The sequence below is a fragment of the Nothobranchius furzeri genome, chromosome 1 (genome assembly GCF_043380555.1).
Source record: "Nothobranchius furzeri strain GRZ-AD chromosome 1, NfurGRZ-RIMD1, whole genome shotgun sequence".
NCBI lineage: Eukaryota > Metazoa > Chordata > Actinopteri > Cyprinodontiformes > Nothobranchiidae > Nothobranchius > Nothobranchius furzeri.
In genome coordinates, this window is record NC_091741.1 from 62325676 (window position 1) to 62340372 (window position 14697).

Genomic DNA, 14697 nt, shown 5'->3' on the forward strand with positions numbered 1-14697 from the left:
AAAATCAAGGTCTAAAACAGGGGTTTCTGCTTCCCAGGTTCCTGCAGGGTAACCAGATCCGCTCTGTGACCAAGAAGTCTTTCTCAGGCCTGGACGCGTTGCAGCACCTGTGAGTCGGCCTCGTATTTCATTGCTTGTTTTCTGAAGTCCAAACTGTAAACCTAGCAGGCTGAATCATTGTGAGACATGAGGGTTTGTTTGTTGGAGCTAGACATCCAAACTGTATTCCCCTCTTTAATGTGGAGCACAGAAAAAAAAATGTAGTCATTATTATCTTTATGTGTGAGCCAAACCATATCGATCAAGGCAAGTGGCGACAACTGCGTGTGAATGTGCGTGTTTGACTGCAACAACTACATTTGATTCCAAGTAGACCTCAAAGGCTTCTTTTGATTAACTCAGCAATCTGTAGCTCAGAGTTTTATTGTTGTGGAGCCCAAACCTTTTTGTTCTCGTGATTGAAGTCCTTACTTCAAACACTGGATGTCTACAGAACTCCTTCTGCAAAGACCCTGTCTTTTCTGATGCCCTTTTCTGTCTTTCCACAGGGATCTGAGCAACAACGCCATCATGTCCATCCAGGCAAACGCCTTCTCTCAGATAAAGAACCTAGAGGAGCTGTAAGTGTGGCCATGTTTAGGCAGAAACTCACCAGGTGAAAGTCATTATGGTGTACTGGGAAAGGGCTCACCTCATTGCTAATAAAGAGTTCAGGGTTTCCCTGGCCTTTTCCATGATTGGAACATTTTGCTTAAATCTTGAAATGAAAGTATGTATCTGAGGCTGCAGTTTTACTTTCTTGAACTGTGTGAGGAAACAAGGTTTTCTGTTTTCTCCCCCCTGGCAGGCGTCTGAACACCTCCAGCCTCTTGTGTGACTGCCAGCTGAAGTGGCTTCCCATCTGGGTGGCAGAGCAAACCTTCCTTCCCTGCGTCAATGCCAGCTGCGCCCACCCGCAGATGCTGAAGGGCAGGAGTGTCTTTTCTGTCAGCCAGGAGGAGTTTGTGTGCGGTGAGTGATGCATTCGCCTTGACACTCATGCTATAATGTCAGTTGTTTCACCAAGGCATGCTTTCCATTTACAAACTGACCCAAATTTAGTTTTTTTTTTCCAAGACTGACGACAAAGCACGTTGGAAATGTAAAAGTCACTACGTTTTTCCTTTTTGTTAAACACCCAGATGACTTCCCTAAGCCTCAGATCACCCTGCAGCCCGAGACCCAGTCGGCCCTCAAAAACTCCAACGTAACATTTGTGTGCTCTGCCGCAAGCTCCAGTGACTCACCCATGACCTTTGCCTGGAAGAAAGATAATGAGGTTCTGAATGATGCAGAGATCCACAATCAGGCCCACCTACGGGTGCAAGAAGGTGCAGGAGGTGAGACAGAGGTGACAGAGTATACAACCACGTTGCAGCTTCGTAACGTAGAGTTCTCCAGTGAGGGGAAGTACCAGTGCATCATCTCCAACCACTTTGGATCTTCCTATTCCACCAAGGCCAGACTCACTGTTCATAGTAAGTTTAGTAAAACATCAACCATAAATGCATGCTAGTATGTTCAATGGGTAACGCTCAAGAACTTAATTTTATACTCTTCCCAGTGCTTCCGTCTTTTACAAAGATGCCGATGGACTTGAGTATCCGGGTTGGAGCGATGGCTCGGCTGGAATGTGCCGCCGTTGGGCACCCGTCCCCTCAGATTGCTTGGCAGAAAGACGGAGGGACCGACTTTCCTGCTGCCCGTGAACGTCGCATGCACGTCATGCCAGAGGATGATGTCTTTTTCATCGCAGATGTCAAGACAGAAGACATTGGCGTCTATAGCTGCACAGCTCAGAACATCGCAGGAGCTATTTCAGCAAATGCTACGTTAACCGTTCTAGGTGAGATGCTCCACTTTTTTTCTTCTCAGCTAGTTGGTAATCATTCAGCCTGTTTGTGTTGACGGTTCTTTACCTTTTCACCCGGTAATGTCTTACTACTGCCTTGTCTCTTGCAGAGACACCCCATTTCTTGCGCCCCCTCATTGATCGTACTGTGGCCAAGGGAGAGACTGCTGTCCTCCAGTGCATCGCTGGTGGCAGCCCACCTCCAAGACTGAACTGGACAAAAGATGACAGCCCTTTGGTGGTGACTGAGCGCCACTTCTTTGCAGCAGCCAACCAGCTCCTCATCATCGTTGATGCTGCAGAAGCAGACGCAGGAAAGTACACTTGTGAGATGTCCAATGCTCTTGGTACGGAGAGGGGCAACATTCATCTTGGGGTTCTTCCAAATCCCAACTGTGATTCTGGGGTACAAGGCAGCGGGGGGATTAATGCAATGAGTGGACCAGGATCAGTCGAGGATGAGTGGACAGTTGTGGGCATTGTCATAATAGCTGTGGTGTGCTGTGTAGTTGGGACATCCCTGATCTGGGTGGTCATCATCTACCACACCCGTCGTCGAACTGAGGACTGCAGTGTCACCAACACTGGTTGGTGGAAATATTTGTCATTTTGCTGGTAATCAAACAATTCCAGTTGATTCCCTTCTTCCTATTAATTGTTAAATATTATTGTTCTGCAGATGAGACCAACCTCCCCGCAGATATCCCCAGCTACCTGTCTTCCCAGGGTACACTGGCCGACCGGCAGGATGCCTACATGCCATCCGAGAGCGGCAGCAGCCATCAGTACATGGCGTCATCCATTAGTGGTTTCTACCTTCAGCCTAAAGACACGATTGGTACGACCTCCTGCACTTTCTTGTTTAACTTGAATGTAGAACTTTGATAAAGGTTGTGTACTTTTTAGCAGGTCCAGAATCAACTAAAGTCAAGACATGCAAGTCATGTCAAATCTAAGCCTTAAATTTGAATTTTGAGTCCTAAAACAAGTAATTGGTCATTATTTGCAATTTAATTAATTGAATTTTGTTAATCAGAGGTCACAATATTGTTCAGGCAGAGCAATATATAAAGAGATACCTCTCTCTCAAGTAGACTGAACATTATACTGGCTGTGTTCAATGAACACAGTAGTAATTATTGTCTATAAGGATTTGGTTAAGTAATTAAAATCATCAACATTGTGACTTGAAATCTGACCTGAGTCCAACTCTTTACCCTGACAGGTTTCTGCCAGCTGGATACAGGAAGTGAAGCAGACATGGAGGCAGCGATCGATCCTTTGCACTACCAATACCAAGGTCCAATTGGCTCGCTAATTTACAGAGATAACATGTATCTCAATGAGCCACCTGAGGTTTACGCGGGTCAGTAGAAGTCTTGACTTTGATGAAAACATAAACAATCTTAGCCTTTAGAGAAAGTAGTTTAAGAATCTCTGACTTCCACCTTTAGGTTCCTTCGACCAAAGGCCAGTTGACTCCTACAGCGACAGTCTAACCAAAAGGAAGGAGTTCTTGCTGTCCGAGTACTTTGACCTATGCCCTTCTACTGTCCTGATGCAGCTACCCAACACCAGTAAGAACCAGGAGCTTTCCCACCAGCAATGTGATTTCAGCCCATCCTTTGAAAAGGGAGAAACGGTCAACTATGGGAGACCTCATGAGAATAGCAGTCCATACAACACCTTCCTGGGTAGGTCTCTGATCCCATTCATTTTTGGAACTTCACCGATGCTGCCTTTGCTTTGATCTCATATTTTCTTTCATTCCTTGCTCAGGAACATTCGGCAAAGCTCCTTGGAAGCCCCAAAAGGATTTTTACACAGGATGCAACCCTCCATCGGTTACATATAATGGAACGCTACACGAGAATCTGTATGCGGCTCCAGACATTGATTTAATCCTTGAAGATCGCTTTACCAGAGACTCATCAGAGCAGAGTGACAGCATCTACAAGCAGCCTTTTGACAGTTGTAGGACTGATCCCATCACACAGCGCAGGATGAGCACTTAGCCGAGTGACTTTTTAAAGAAGACAACCAAAAACACAACAGTTCTACCTCACTGGACTTTTGCAATAAAGGACTCCTGTAATGTGCAACGAGTGAATGTAAAAGACAACAAATTGTTCCAGCAGAAACTGAAAGTAGAATTAAAAATGATTCAGTTGAAAAAAGAGATGAATATATGCATTTTTTATAAAGTATATTATATTTTGTAAATTGTTTATCAACAGATCATTATTTTTGCCTACTTTTTTGTAATGATATTTGCAGTCCTGCCAATTCATTTATTTTAGCTCTGAGTAAGGCATTGTTTTGCACATATGTAAACAATAAAAACACCTAAATGTGTGCTGCTATATTTTTGTACTGTCATGGGGACGACCCCGATGTTACGTGAGACTGTAGGATGAACTGACTGATTTATAGCTATTTTCCCAAAGGTTTCCTAAGATATCCATGGTGGTCACGTTGAATTGGATTTACTTCAAAAGGTGTAGCTGAGCATCGTTTCTCGGAGTTTATTTAAATAAATCCATTAAGAGATATTTTGCTAGCACATAGATTTGACATTAAAGGTTCATACTGAAGTTTTAAGCACCTCATATAAAATGTACTTGTGCTAACTCTTACAACACCAACTTGTCTGACTTTTTATCACCTACCTTTTGGTTGGATATGCAAGAAAAATTTATTTTTATAACTAAAAAACAGAAAACCAACATTATCCGTTATGCATTTCCTGCATTTATCTTGAAAATTTCGAGCAGATTGAAGGTACTGCAAACGAGATTTTTTCCAAGATCCTAAAAACAATGAAAAAGACAAATTAGAAGAAAAATGCTTTGATAGTTGAAAGGTGCTAGATGCCATCTCCCAGCAGTGGCAGAGCATGAAAGTGGTTTTAGTGTTGGCCTGGCTGAGACCTTTTACTCTTTTGGGCAAGCAAACAAAATGATGTTTCATTTGTGCAGCACATAGGGGGTAGGGCAGGGGTCACCAACTCTAGTCACTCAGGGTATAGTTCTTCAAACTGTAGCAGTTTCCTGCTCCAGCAGATCTGATTTAGAATACATGAGTGTTTAACAGGTTTTTGCAGAGCTCAAATTAGTAAGGAGGTGAATTTTTTGTTGAGGTGGAGCAGAAAGTGTAAAACATGCAGAATGGTAACCCTGGAGGACTGGAGCTGCAGACCCCTGTAGTATCTATTTTTAAATAGTAAATGGCCCTTTGTATTTGTATGGGGATCCTAACTCCTCCCTTTCTAGTTGGCTCATGGGTCCCCGGAAGAACGAAAAATGAATGCAACTCAATGGAGCTAAAAGAGTTATTTTCTAATCCGCTTTGCCTTATGCCCCGTATCGCACATGTTGTACTGCGATTTAAATGAAAACTAATGATGGGTGTTCGACCACACCAGTCATGTACTTTGAGATTTATCAGCTTGTAAAAGTTCGTAGTTACCATGACTACATAGACACGTCACATATATGATGTCACCACAGAATCCCTTCTCCCCTACCATAGCTGCTACTTACCACATGACCAGGTTTATGGTGTTTCTTTCCTCCTGAAGGAAGGATTTCAAATTCACTGAACTTACAGCCATTCCCCCTGTTTTTCTCCGTGTCTGGTTCAATGGTTCATTTCTTGAAGTGCAGCTGTAGTCCTGGACTTCTTTTTACACAAAACCTAAAATAGTGTGTCCCCCTGTTCGAAAATAAGCGCTTTCTTGGTATCAAAATGTGTCTTTAAAATTTACAGACATCATATGGGAAATCCATGGCACGTAACCAATGGAATTAGCCCCACTGACTTGCGTTCATTTGTTCGTTCTTCCGGGGACCCATGGTATGGAGTGGGCGTGACTTAGGCTTCCTATAACACCTTCTTAGGGATCTGCAACCCCCCAAGGTGCTTCACAACGCAATCAGTCATCCACCCATTCACACATTCACATGCTGGTGATGACGAGCTACAGTGTAGCCACAGCTGCCCTGAGGCACATTGACAGAGGCGAGAACTGGCAGCACCGGTCCTGACGACCACCACCAACAGGCAAGGTGGGATAAGTGTCTTGCCCAAGGACACAACAGCAGCATCTTCTGACCTACAACCTTCAATTACCAGACCCCCCCCCCCCCCCCCCCCCCCCCCCCCCCGCTCTACCTCCTGAGCTACTGCTGCCCCTTTTAGATTTAGGTGAATTATTTACAATCATAAAATATTCTGAAATTGGACTCCGCGTTGGTGCGACTGGTAGCACTGTCTCATCACAATCAAAAGCTTGCACCTTATATTTGAAAACTTCAACACCCGACTGGGATCTTTCTGTGTGGAGTCTCAGTTTCCCCTTCCATAAATGGGGTTTCTCAAGATGATATGGTTTTCCACAACAGACCAAAATGCACACGTTTGGTTACCTGGACCTTCAGAGATGTGTGTTCTCAGCACAAAGTAAACATAAGTAAAACCAGAAATCAAAGAAAATATCCTCCTAATGGCTGTCTGCAGTAAAGGTTTTCCCTCCTCTGCCTCAGATCCTGGGACACGTTCACTTTTCCAGGTACAAACTTCTGTTGTCACTCCTAATTTGCTGCTACATACTTGAATGATTATTTTTCCAGCTGTAATTAATTATTGGATGCCAAAAAAACACCATGATAGTGTGAGTGCAGGTGGTTGTCTCTGTGTGGTCCTGTGATGGACTGGTTCAGCTGGTTGCCCAATGACGTATAGCACCATTGACCCTGTTCGTAATGGTGACACAGCCAATCCTGTAACTGTGATGCAGAACTACTTATTATTAGAGCACATTTCTGAGCTTTTTTGCTCTCTCTCCACAGCCTAATGTGAAAACTATCCAATGGCAAATAAAAAGCAGGAAGATGCCAACCAACAATTAAAAACATTAGACTTTAGACCACTATCATTAATAATTATATTAATATTGATGCCTGTAATTAAATACAACTTAAGGTGATTACATGCCATTTACTTTAAGCCCACAAATTGCCGTTGGGAGCTGAAATGCTACAATGTACCTTCAGCCCAAACTTGGCTCTCTCTGTTTGCAAAATGACTCACTCCTCTCCCTGATCCCCTCCCCCCTCTCCCCCAGCCCCTCTCGCCTGGTGGTTTGTTGTTTCAGGCCTCTCCTCTCCAGCAGGAGGGGAAAAAGGTGTGCTTGTGTGTCGTGCTAGCTGTTGAAACTTGCACTTGGAACTTGTCTTGCGGCACTGTGGCTGCCACAGTGGGGCTGTGTTTATGAAACGGCAGATTCACGATGGTGGTGCCAGCAGTTCAAAGGGGATTTAATCAGATCCTCTATTCAGGACTAGTTGCTTCAGTTTGCCTTTAAGAGAAACAAACTGATCCTCTCAGTGGACCTTTGGGCTGAAATTCTCATTCAGTTTGTGTATGGAAATGTTCCTGAGTTTTTGCTTTCACATGATGTCTTTTTTTCCCCTGGTCCTTTTGGCTGACTAATGTTTAAGAACACCTTCTCGGTGTGCTGTTGGCTACGTGGTTTGTGTGTCTTTGCCCTGTTTTATACATGGAATGAGGGGTTTTCTTTGGAAGTCTTGCCAGTTCTTCGAGGAGGCTGCGATTAAGACAAGATGGTTGAGCCACACACGTACAAACACCTGGGAAACAGCTGCTCTGCTGCTGCTGAAGCAACATTCAAGGTCCGGTCCATATTTGACTTATCTCAGAGCAGAAGGCAGTTGCAACACACCAAAACCCAAACAGTGAAGTAGGGGTTTCAGGATGATGAATGATAAACCAAAAAGATTTTGATTACACTTCTTGTTGCATGCAGGATGCTGATAGTTACACTTCTGACACATTAGATTGTTGTAAATTAAAGCAGATGTCAGACCAGAGGAACACGAGCTAGGGACTGAGAGGTTTGGAGAAATAAAATAAGTGCAGCAAAACACATTTTAAATATTTTTTTCTTTTAAGAGATGACTAACTGAGAATGTATTTTAGGATTTAGGAATTCCAGTTTGAAAACCAAATAAATTAACAGCAACATTCCAGTAAAGCAACACACTCACTTGCAGCTTTTAACTTTTCTAACACCAAATTTGAACATACTTTTAAAACTGTCATCCTATCCCGCTTCGTCCACCTATATTACAAGATCCAAACTCTTCCTTTTGGATAAAAGGATGTGTCTGTGGGCTCCATTTATAGGAGCCTTCCTCACATTGCTTTGCCATATTCTGGCTTTGAAGGAAGCAGCTCCTGTATTTGAACACAGTCTGTGCTTGGGTACGTTTTCGGGCTTGTTCACATCGGTAGTTAATTTCCTCGGATAGTTCATAGTATTGTTAGCTTACAGTTTTTGTGTGGTTTGATTTTTTTTCACACAGAATAATAAATAAAACCCAATGTTTCACAATAAGTTAGGTGAAAATTTTGTGTTTGCTGATTGGTCAGATTTTCTGGGGGGCGGGACTACCAATTTTAAATACAGAGACAAGGTTTGCTGCTCTGTGAATGAGTGAGTTGAAAAACATGGTCTATCGCCTGTTCACCATCTCTGAGCCATTTATAAAAAAACGGAACTCTTTTGTGTTTTTATGAGCCAGAGTCGATAAATAGGTGCCTTCTTAGACCTCAGTGCGAGGGTTAGGGTTAGGAAATTTTACTTCATTAAACAAAATGAGAAACATCCCTGCATATTTTTTGTATTATGCAGAATTTGCTGTACATGCATTTGATTGATCCTAAAAAGTGAATTGGTGTTCACTCAATGATAACTGTCAATAAAATCCATCCTATGTTTATCGAGATATTTAACGTTGACATGATTGGCAAATGATTCCTATAACGGCAAAGTTTGTAATGACCGTAGATCAGTGATCCCTTCTGCAGTTAGAGTGTATAACTTCTCATTTTAACTGGTACTGGCATTATCCTGCTACATAATAACATCAATGCAATACTCAATATACGTTCAATACTTGTGTAATGCCAGATGTACATTACTGTGTGTGTCCCTTATGCTACATAGTTCTGGAAACACAAGTTTCCTTTTTGTTTGCGGTTTTCAGCGGTTGAAGCTTACAGTAATAACTTATTGCCTATGTTTGTTCACCTGTAACCTTGCTATTATTGTTATTTTCTTCTTCCCTTTTCTCTAAGTGTTTGTACTGTTGTAGCAAGTGAATTTTCCCACTGTGGGATTAATGAATTCTATTCTATTCTACTCTATTCTACTCAATTCAATTCAATTCTATTCTATTCTATTCTATTGTGGCGGCCCTGCCACTGATAGGCCGGCAAGGCCGCATTGCATTCTGCGGGGACTGTAAATTGCAGTTGTTTATTCAGTTTGTGGTGTTCTTAGGGTTAATTTGTTTGGGGTTATGTTAGTGTTGTTTGTTTCAGTTCAAAGTTCATGTTGTGTTGTTCTTATCCGGTGCCTGTTGGCACCGTGAGTTAACTGTATGTGTGGGGGGATGAAAAGGGGAGCCATCCAGCTATTAAAGTGTTCTATGTCTGCCACATGTCAACTCTTCTTTGCTGCTTCACACACACCCCGCTAGAGGGCGGCGCAGACCGCTAAATTTGTGTCAGAAGTGGGATTAGAGCTGTCAAGAGAGACAGAAAAGATGCAGCAACTCGTCGAGGAGATTGAGTGACTTGACAGAGAGAACCGCAAGCTGGAAGAACAACTACGGCTTGGCACTAGAGCAAGGACACCGCGCCAGCCGGATGGAACCAGCGATCTGCGGTTAGCCCGGCACCCACGAGAGATGCGCTCAGCGGAAGCGCCCACAATCCCGGCACCAACGGCGCTGAGAGACAGCGCCAATCGAACGCCAGTAAATCTCCCAAGATTCAGCAGCGCCACATCCCTTGCACCCTTACTCGCTCAAGTAGAGCTGGCGGCTTTACATGAAGGATGGAGCCAACAGGAGACAGCGGTTCAGGTGGCACTGGCCTTGGAAGGAGGAGCACTTCAGGTCCTGGTGGACCTAGCATCGGAAGAGCGACGCGATTGGCAAGCTATCACGGCTGCACTGAACAGACGCTTTGGGATGCAAGCCCCAGGAGAGCAAAGCAGAGAACAACTGAGCGGCAGACGACGTGGCCACGGAGAAAGCTTGGGAGCTTATGCAGCTGATCTACAACTATATGCTCGGTGGGGCTGTCCTGATTTCCCAGCTGCTGCCAAAGAGGAGTTAAGCCTGCACGCATTCCTACAAGGGCTAACACCAGAACCATTATGTCAACCCGTCAGATTGTCCTTCCCCATCACCTTGACTGAAGCACTTAGGAGAGCTGAACAAGCGGAGGAGGTGATATCTGTTGGACAGTGTGGGCAATCGCCGCTGGCAAGACCGGCTGAACAAGAGGAGGCGCTGGACGAGAGGAGAGAAGTCAACCAGGCCGGGCCTGAGCAAACCCCGAGACAGTGTCCAGCCACCGGCCTCTGCTACTGCTTTGGGGAACCGGGACATCTAGCCAGAGATTGCCCAGCCCTAAGTCCTCGGTCCAGGTCCGGGCCACGGAGGCCGCAAGCTACGGGAAACGCCAGCAGGGTGGGACAGTAAGGGGACTCCCACCTCGCGCAATGTCACCCCTTGGAGTTATTCTGCCATCCGTCAGCCGCTGCGAGCCCAATGACAGGAAAGGGACTGTTATCGGTGGTGGTTGGAACTCATCGAGCTGAGCAGGAGTTCTGGATTGCTGCCATTCGAGATGATTGCATCATCGGGCTGGATTTATTAACGCGCTGGGGCGCATGTGTTGATGTCCGAGGAACTGCTTTGTGCCTAGATGCCGAGAGGATTCCTCTCCAGGAGGGGAGGGACCCTCATGAGAAGCGACGAGGAGCCAGAGCCGCCCAGTCGCTCGAAGACAACTGCGAAAGCCTGGAGGTTGGACAGAAGCCGGTTCCTGCTACTGTGGCCCCGTCACCTGAGGCCATGCTTGCTATGGAGGCGTTGGAACAACGCAGCGGGGAACACCTCAGCTCAGAGCAACGAGAGCAGTTGGGCCAATTATTGCGAGAGTTTGGGGACATCTTTGCTGCTCGAGAAGAGGATTGCACCCGGACTAGCCTGGTCCAACACCGCATCTACACAGGAGACGCCGCTCCTGTACAGCTCCGCCCTAATCGCCTGCCATTAGCCAAACGCCAAGCAGCAGAAGAACTAATCAGAGAGACATGGCAGCTAACAGGGTCACTGGGCCATCAGAGAGCCCCTGGGCTGCGCCCGTTGTCATGGTGAAGAAGAAGGGGGTGGATGGCGACCGGAGGCTTAATGCTTTGACACGCAAAGACTCATACCCTCTGCCCCGCATTGACGATGCATTAGATCATCTAGCTGGATTGTGCTGGTTCAGCTCCTTGGATCTACGCAGTGGATATTGGCAGGTGGAGCTGGCGCCGAAGGCTAAACCCAAAACGGCGTTCTCGATTGGACAGGGACTGTGGCAGTTTTGGGTGATGCCATTTGGGTTATGCAACGCCCCGGCTACTTTTGAAAGACTAATGGAGCAAGTTCTGCAGAAGATTCCTCGCAGCCGCTGTGTGGTTTATCTGTAGCAGCTGCTGTGTGGTTTATCTGGATGATTTGCTCGTGCATGCTAAAGACTTTGAGCACGCTGTTCGCAACCTGAGGGAGGTTTTTGTTGCCATTCACCAGGCTGGGCTGCGATTAAATCCTGCTAAGTGCATGCTGCTCACTCACCAGACCCATTTCCTCGGCCATGTCGTCAGCGGGAAGGGGGTAACAACAGACCCTGCTAAGGTTGTTGCTGTACAGGAATGGCCTGTGCCAAGAAGCGTCTCGCACCTGCGGAGCTTCCTGGGTTTGGCCTCCTACTACTGCCACTTTGTGAAAGGATTTGCTACTGTGGCTAGCCCCCTGCATCGGTTATTCGAGAAGGGCAGGCGGTTCAAATGGAGTGAGGAGTGCACTGCAGCTTTCCACCAGCTCCAGACGGCGTTGGATGACGCACCGGTTCTGGCGTATCCGGACCCCGGCCAACCATTTGTTGTTGATATGGATGCTAGCAACGTGGGAGTGGGAGCCGTGCTCTCCCAAACAGGAGAAGATGGAGAAAGAGTTGTGTCTTATTACAGCTGCAGTCTCAATCAGAGCGAGAGGAACTACTGCGTCACCAGGCGAGAGCTGCTAGCAGTGGTTTTGGCTGTGAGACACTTCCGGCCGTACCTGTTGGGTACCAAGTTCAAGCTTTGGACTGATCATGCTAGCCTCACCTGGCTATTGATCTTTTTTTTTCCCAGGCTCTTTGTCCTGTCTGCCCACAGAGCGCAGTGATCCACTGATTTCCCTCTTTCCTATTCACTCTCTCTCTTTCTTAACATTTTTTATTTAAATCCCAATTGCCTATTTTTGCTCATTTTAAATATATTTTTAAACATTTTCTAAATGCTTTTTTATATTTTTACTTTTTTTTTTGTTTTTGTGAAGCACCTTGTGATTTTTATCTTGAGAGGCGCTATAGAAATGATATTTTCTTCTTCTTCTTCTTCTTCTTCTTCTTCTTCTTCTTCTTCTCTGCATTTCTTCTGAAAAACCCTATTTTTAACCATGGATTTGATAAATTGGTCATTCAATGCGATTGATAAGATTTTTTCAACAATGAGAACGGAGCAGGGGGCTCCCACATGTCCACAGGGGACACACCCGGTGGGATATATGCTGGATTCCTGGAAGGAAATGGAAGATCATATGCCTCTCCCAGCTGTCCATTGAGGATGTCGAAGACGTGTGGATATTCAACCTGATGATCACTGGATTTCTCCTGATTGGAGTGGGAGGATATCTGGTTTTCTGGAAATTTGGGAAGACGGGAGCGATTGGAGGGCGAACCGGACCCACGGAAAGCACCGTCCATCTGGAGACTTCACAGACTGGGACGTTACTCGAGGTGAATCGTAAGCTGGACAATGTTCTTGCTGCGATACCGGTATTAGTGCGCAAAATGGATGTCATCTCAGAGAGGGTCACCGGACAGTATGGACAAGTTTAAAAACCCAAAATTGGCTTCACTGAAGGACTGGAATGATCAGTTTAAAGACTGAAGGCAGAGAGGAAAATTATCTCAGCCTGACCCAAACAAAGTCTTGTTATCTGAATCTGACGCCATGGCAGCCTTGAGTGGCTACAAACCCCCACGAAGGAATGCAGACAGATGCTGTGAAAACCTGACCCCCCCACCCCCCCACCCCCACCCCCACCTTCGGATTGGTGGTCTTCAGCCTGGCGAGGTCATCAACCTGCAGGAGTCAATGTGCTCTGCGCTTCTCCCAAGATCTCCCTCCCACCTGTGGCTACAGTGGCTGAGCGCCATAGATGGCTGCTCTCCCTGGAGGAAACAGGATCCCAGCCTGTGTTGTCTGAAGTCTGTTGCATATCTGTTGAGGTGTATTTTTGCAGAGCAAAGCTGCCCTCCTGGTGGGAGGGCAGCTGTGAAGTACCTTTTTTTCCCCTCCTCCCGAATCATTTCCTCATGTTACCTTCTTATCTCTATTAAGGTAGCGCGACTCGGGTTGCGAATGACCACAGTCACCAATTCTTGTCATGTGTCTTGCCCATGTATGTCTGATCTCTGAATTGTGTGTACTGAAACTCTAATTTCCCTCTGGGAATAATAAAGTACTGATTGATTGATTCATTGATTGAGGGACAGGTGGCTAGGTGGCTGGAGATTCTGCAGGAGTATGACTTTGAGATCCAGCACCGCCCCAGTCGCCAGCATGCTAACGCTGATGCGCTGTCCCGACGCCCATGTTTAGTGACTGAGTGACATTACTGTCTCCACCAGGAAGAGCGAGAACCAGAAACTGTTCCAGCAGCAGCGAGAGAGCAGCACCAGGAACCATCGGCTGCAGCGGCGGAAGCTACAGAGGAACTAGAGAGGGAGTTGTTCTCCATGGAAGAACTAAAGGATCAGCAGGAGGCTGATCCGACTCTGGCAGAGGTGAGGACCTGGGTTCGGAATGCCCAGAGACCAGAATGGCCCGCCGTATCCTCGCATGGGGCTGAATAAAAGAACCTGCACTCACAGTTCAGCAGCTTGGAGCTGCATGGAGATGTGCTGTATCGGCGCTGGCAAGCACCGGGAGGAGGGATGGACCGCTTGCAGCTTCTGGTGCCACGAAACCTTCGAGCAAGGTCCTCTACTGGGTTCATGGGGCAGCGGGGACGGGACACTTTGGTAACAGCAAAACGGTGTGACGGCTCTGGCGGAGGTTCTACTGGCCGGGCTGCCATCAGGCCGTGGAACACCACGTTCACTGCTGCGATATCTGCACCAGCCAAAAAGGGCCTACTCAGCGCTCCCGGGGGCCGCTACAACAGTACCTGGTTGGAGCACCGATGGAACGGGTCGGGGTGGACATCCTCGGGCCCTTTCCCACCACAGAGGCTGGAAATCACTATGTTCTGATGGCCGTGGAATACTTCACCAAGTGGCCAGAAGCGTACGCGATGCCGGATCAAAGTGCTGCATCTACAGCTCAGCGGTTGGTGGATGAGAAGTTCTCTCGTTTTGGAGTACCTGAGGAGCTGCACAGCGATCAGGGGAGAAACTTTGAGAGCCAGCTGTTCGGTGAGGTGTGCCAGCAGTTGGGATGGACAAAGACTAGAACCACTCCGTTGCATCCCCAGAGTGGAGTGGCTGGTGGAACGGTTTAACCGCACTCTGGCGACTCAGCTGGCGATCCTCACCAGCAAACATCAGAGAGACTGGGATTTACATTTGCCGATGGTGTTGTGGGCGTACCGCACTGCAGTGCGAGAGTCCAG

At 46.6% G+C, this 14697-nt stretch overlaps 1 protein-coding gene across 1 annotated transcript in view; it reads left to right on the top strand.

The window, feature by feature from the left end:
* Positions 1–4246, top strand: part of lrig3 (leucine-rich repeats and immunoglobulin-like domains 3) — a 30112-nt gene extending 25866 nt beyond the window's left edge. Inside the window, exons 10-19 of the mRNA XM_015953692.3 lie at positions 38–109; positions 549–620; positions 848–1011; positions 1182–1517; positions 1604–1885; positions 2002–2478; positions 2571–2729; positions 3117–3257; positions 3346–3585; positions 3671–4246. Of these exons, the coding sequence (XP_015809178.3) occupies positions 38–109; positions 549–620; positions 848–1011; positions 1182–1517; positions 1604–1885; positions 2002–2478; positions 2571–2729; positions 3117–3257; positions 3346–3585; positions 3671–3906 (2179 nt within the window). The 3' untranslated portion in view covers positions 3907–4246. The remainder of the gene's footprint in view (positions 1–37; positions 110–548; positions 621–847; positions 1012–1181; positions 1518–1603; positions 1886–2001; positions 2479–2570; positions 2730–3116; positions 3258–3345; positions 3586–3670) is intronic.
* The last annotated feature ends 10451 nt before the right edge of the window (positions 4247–14697 follow it).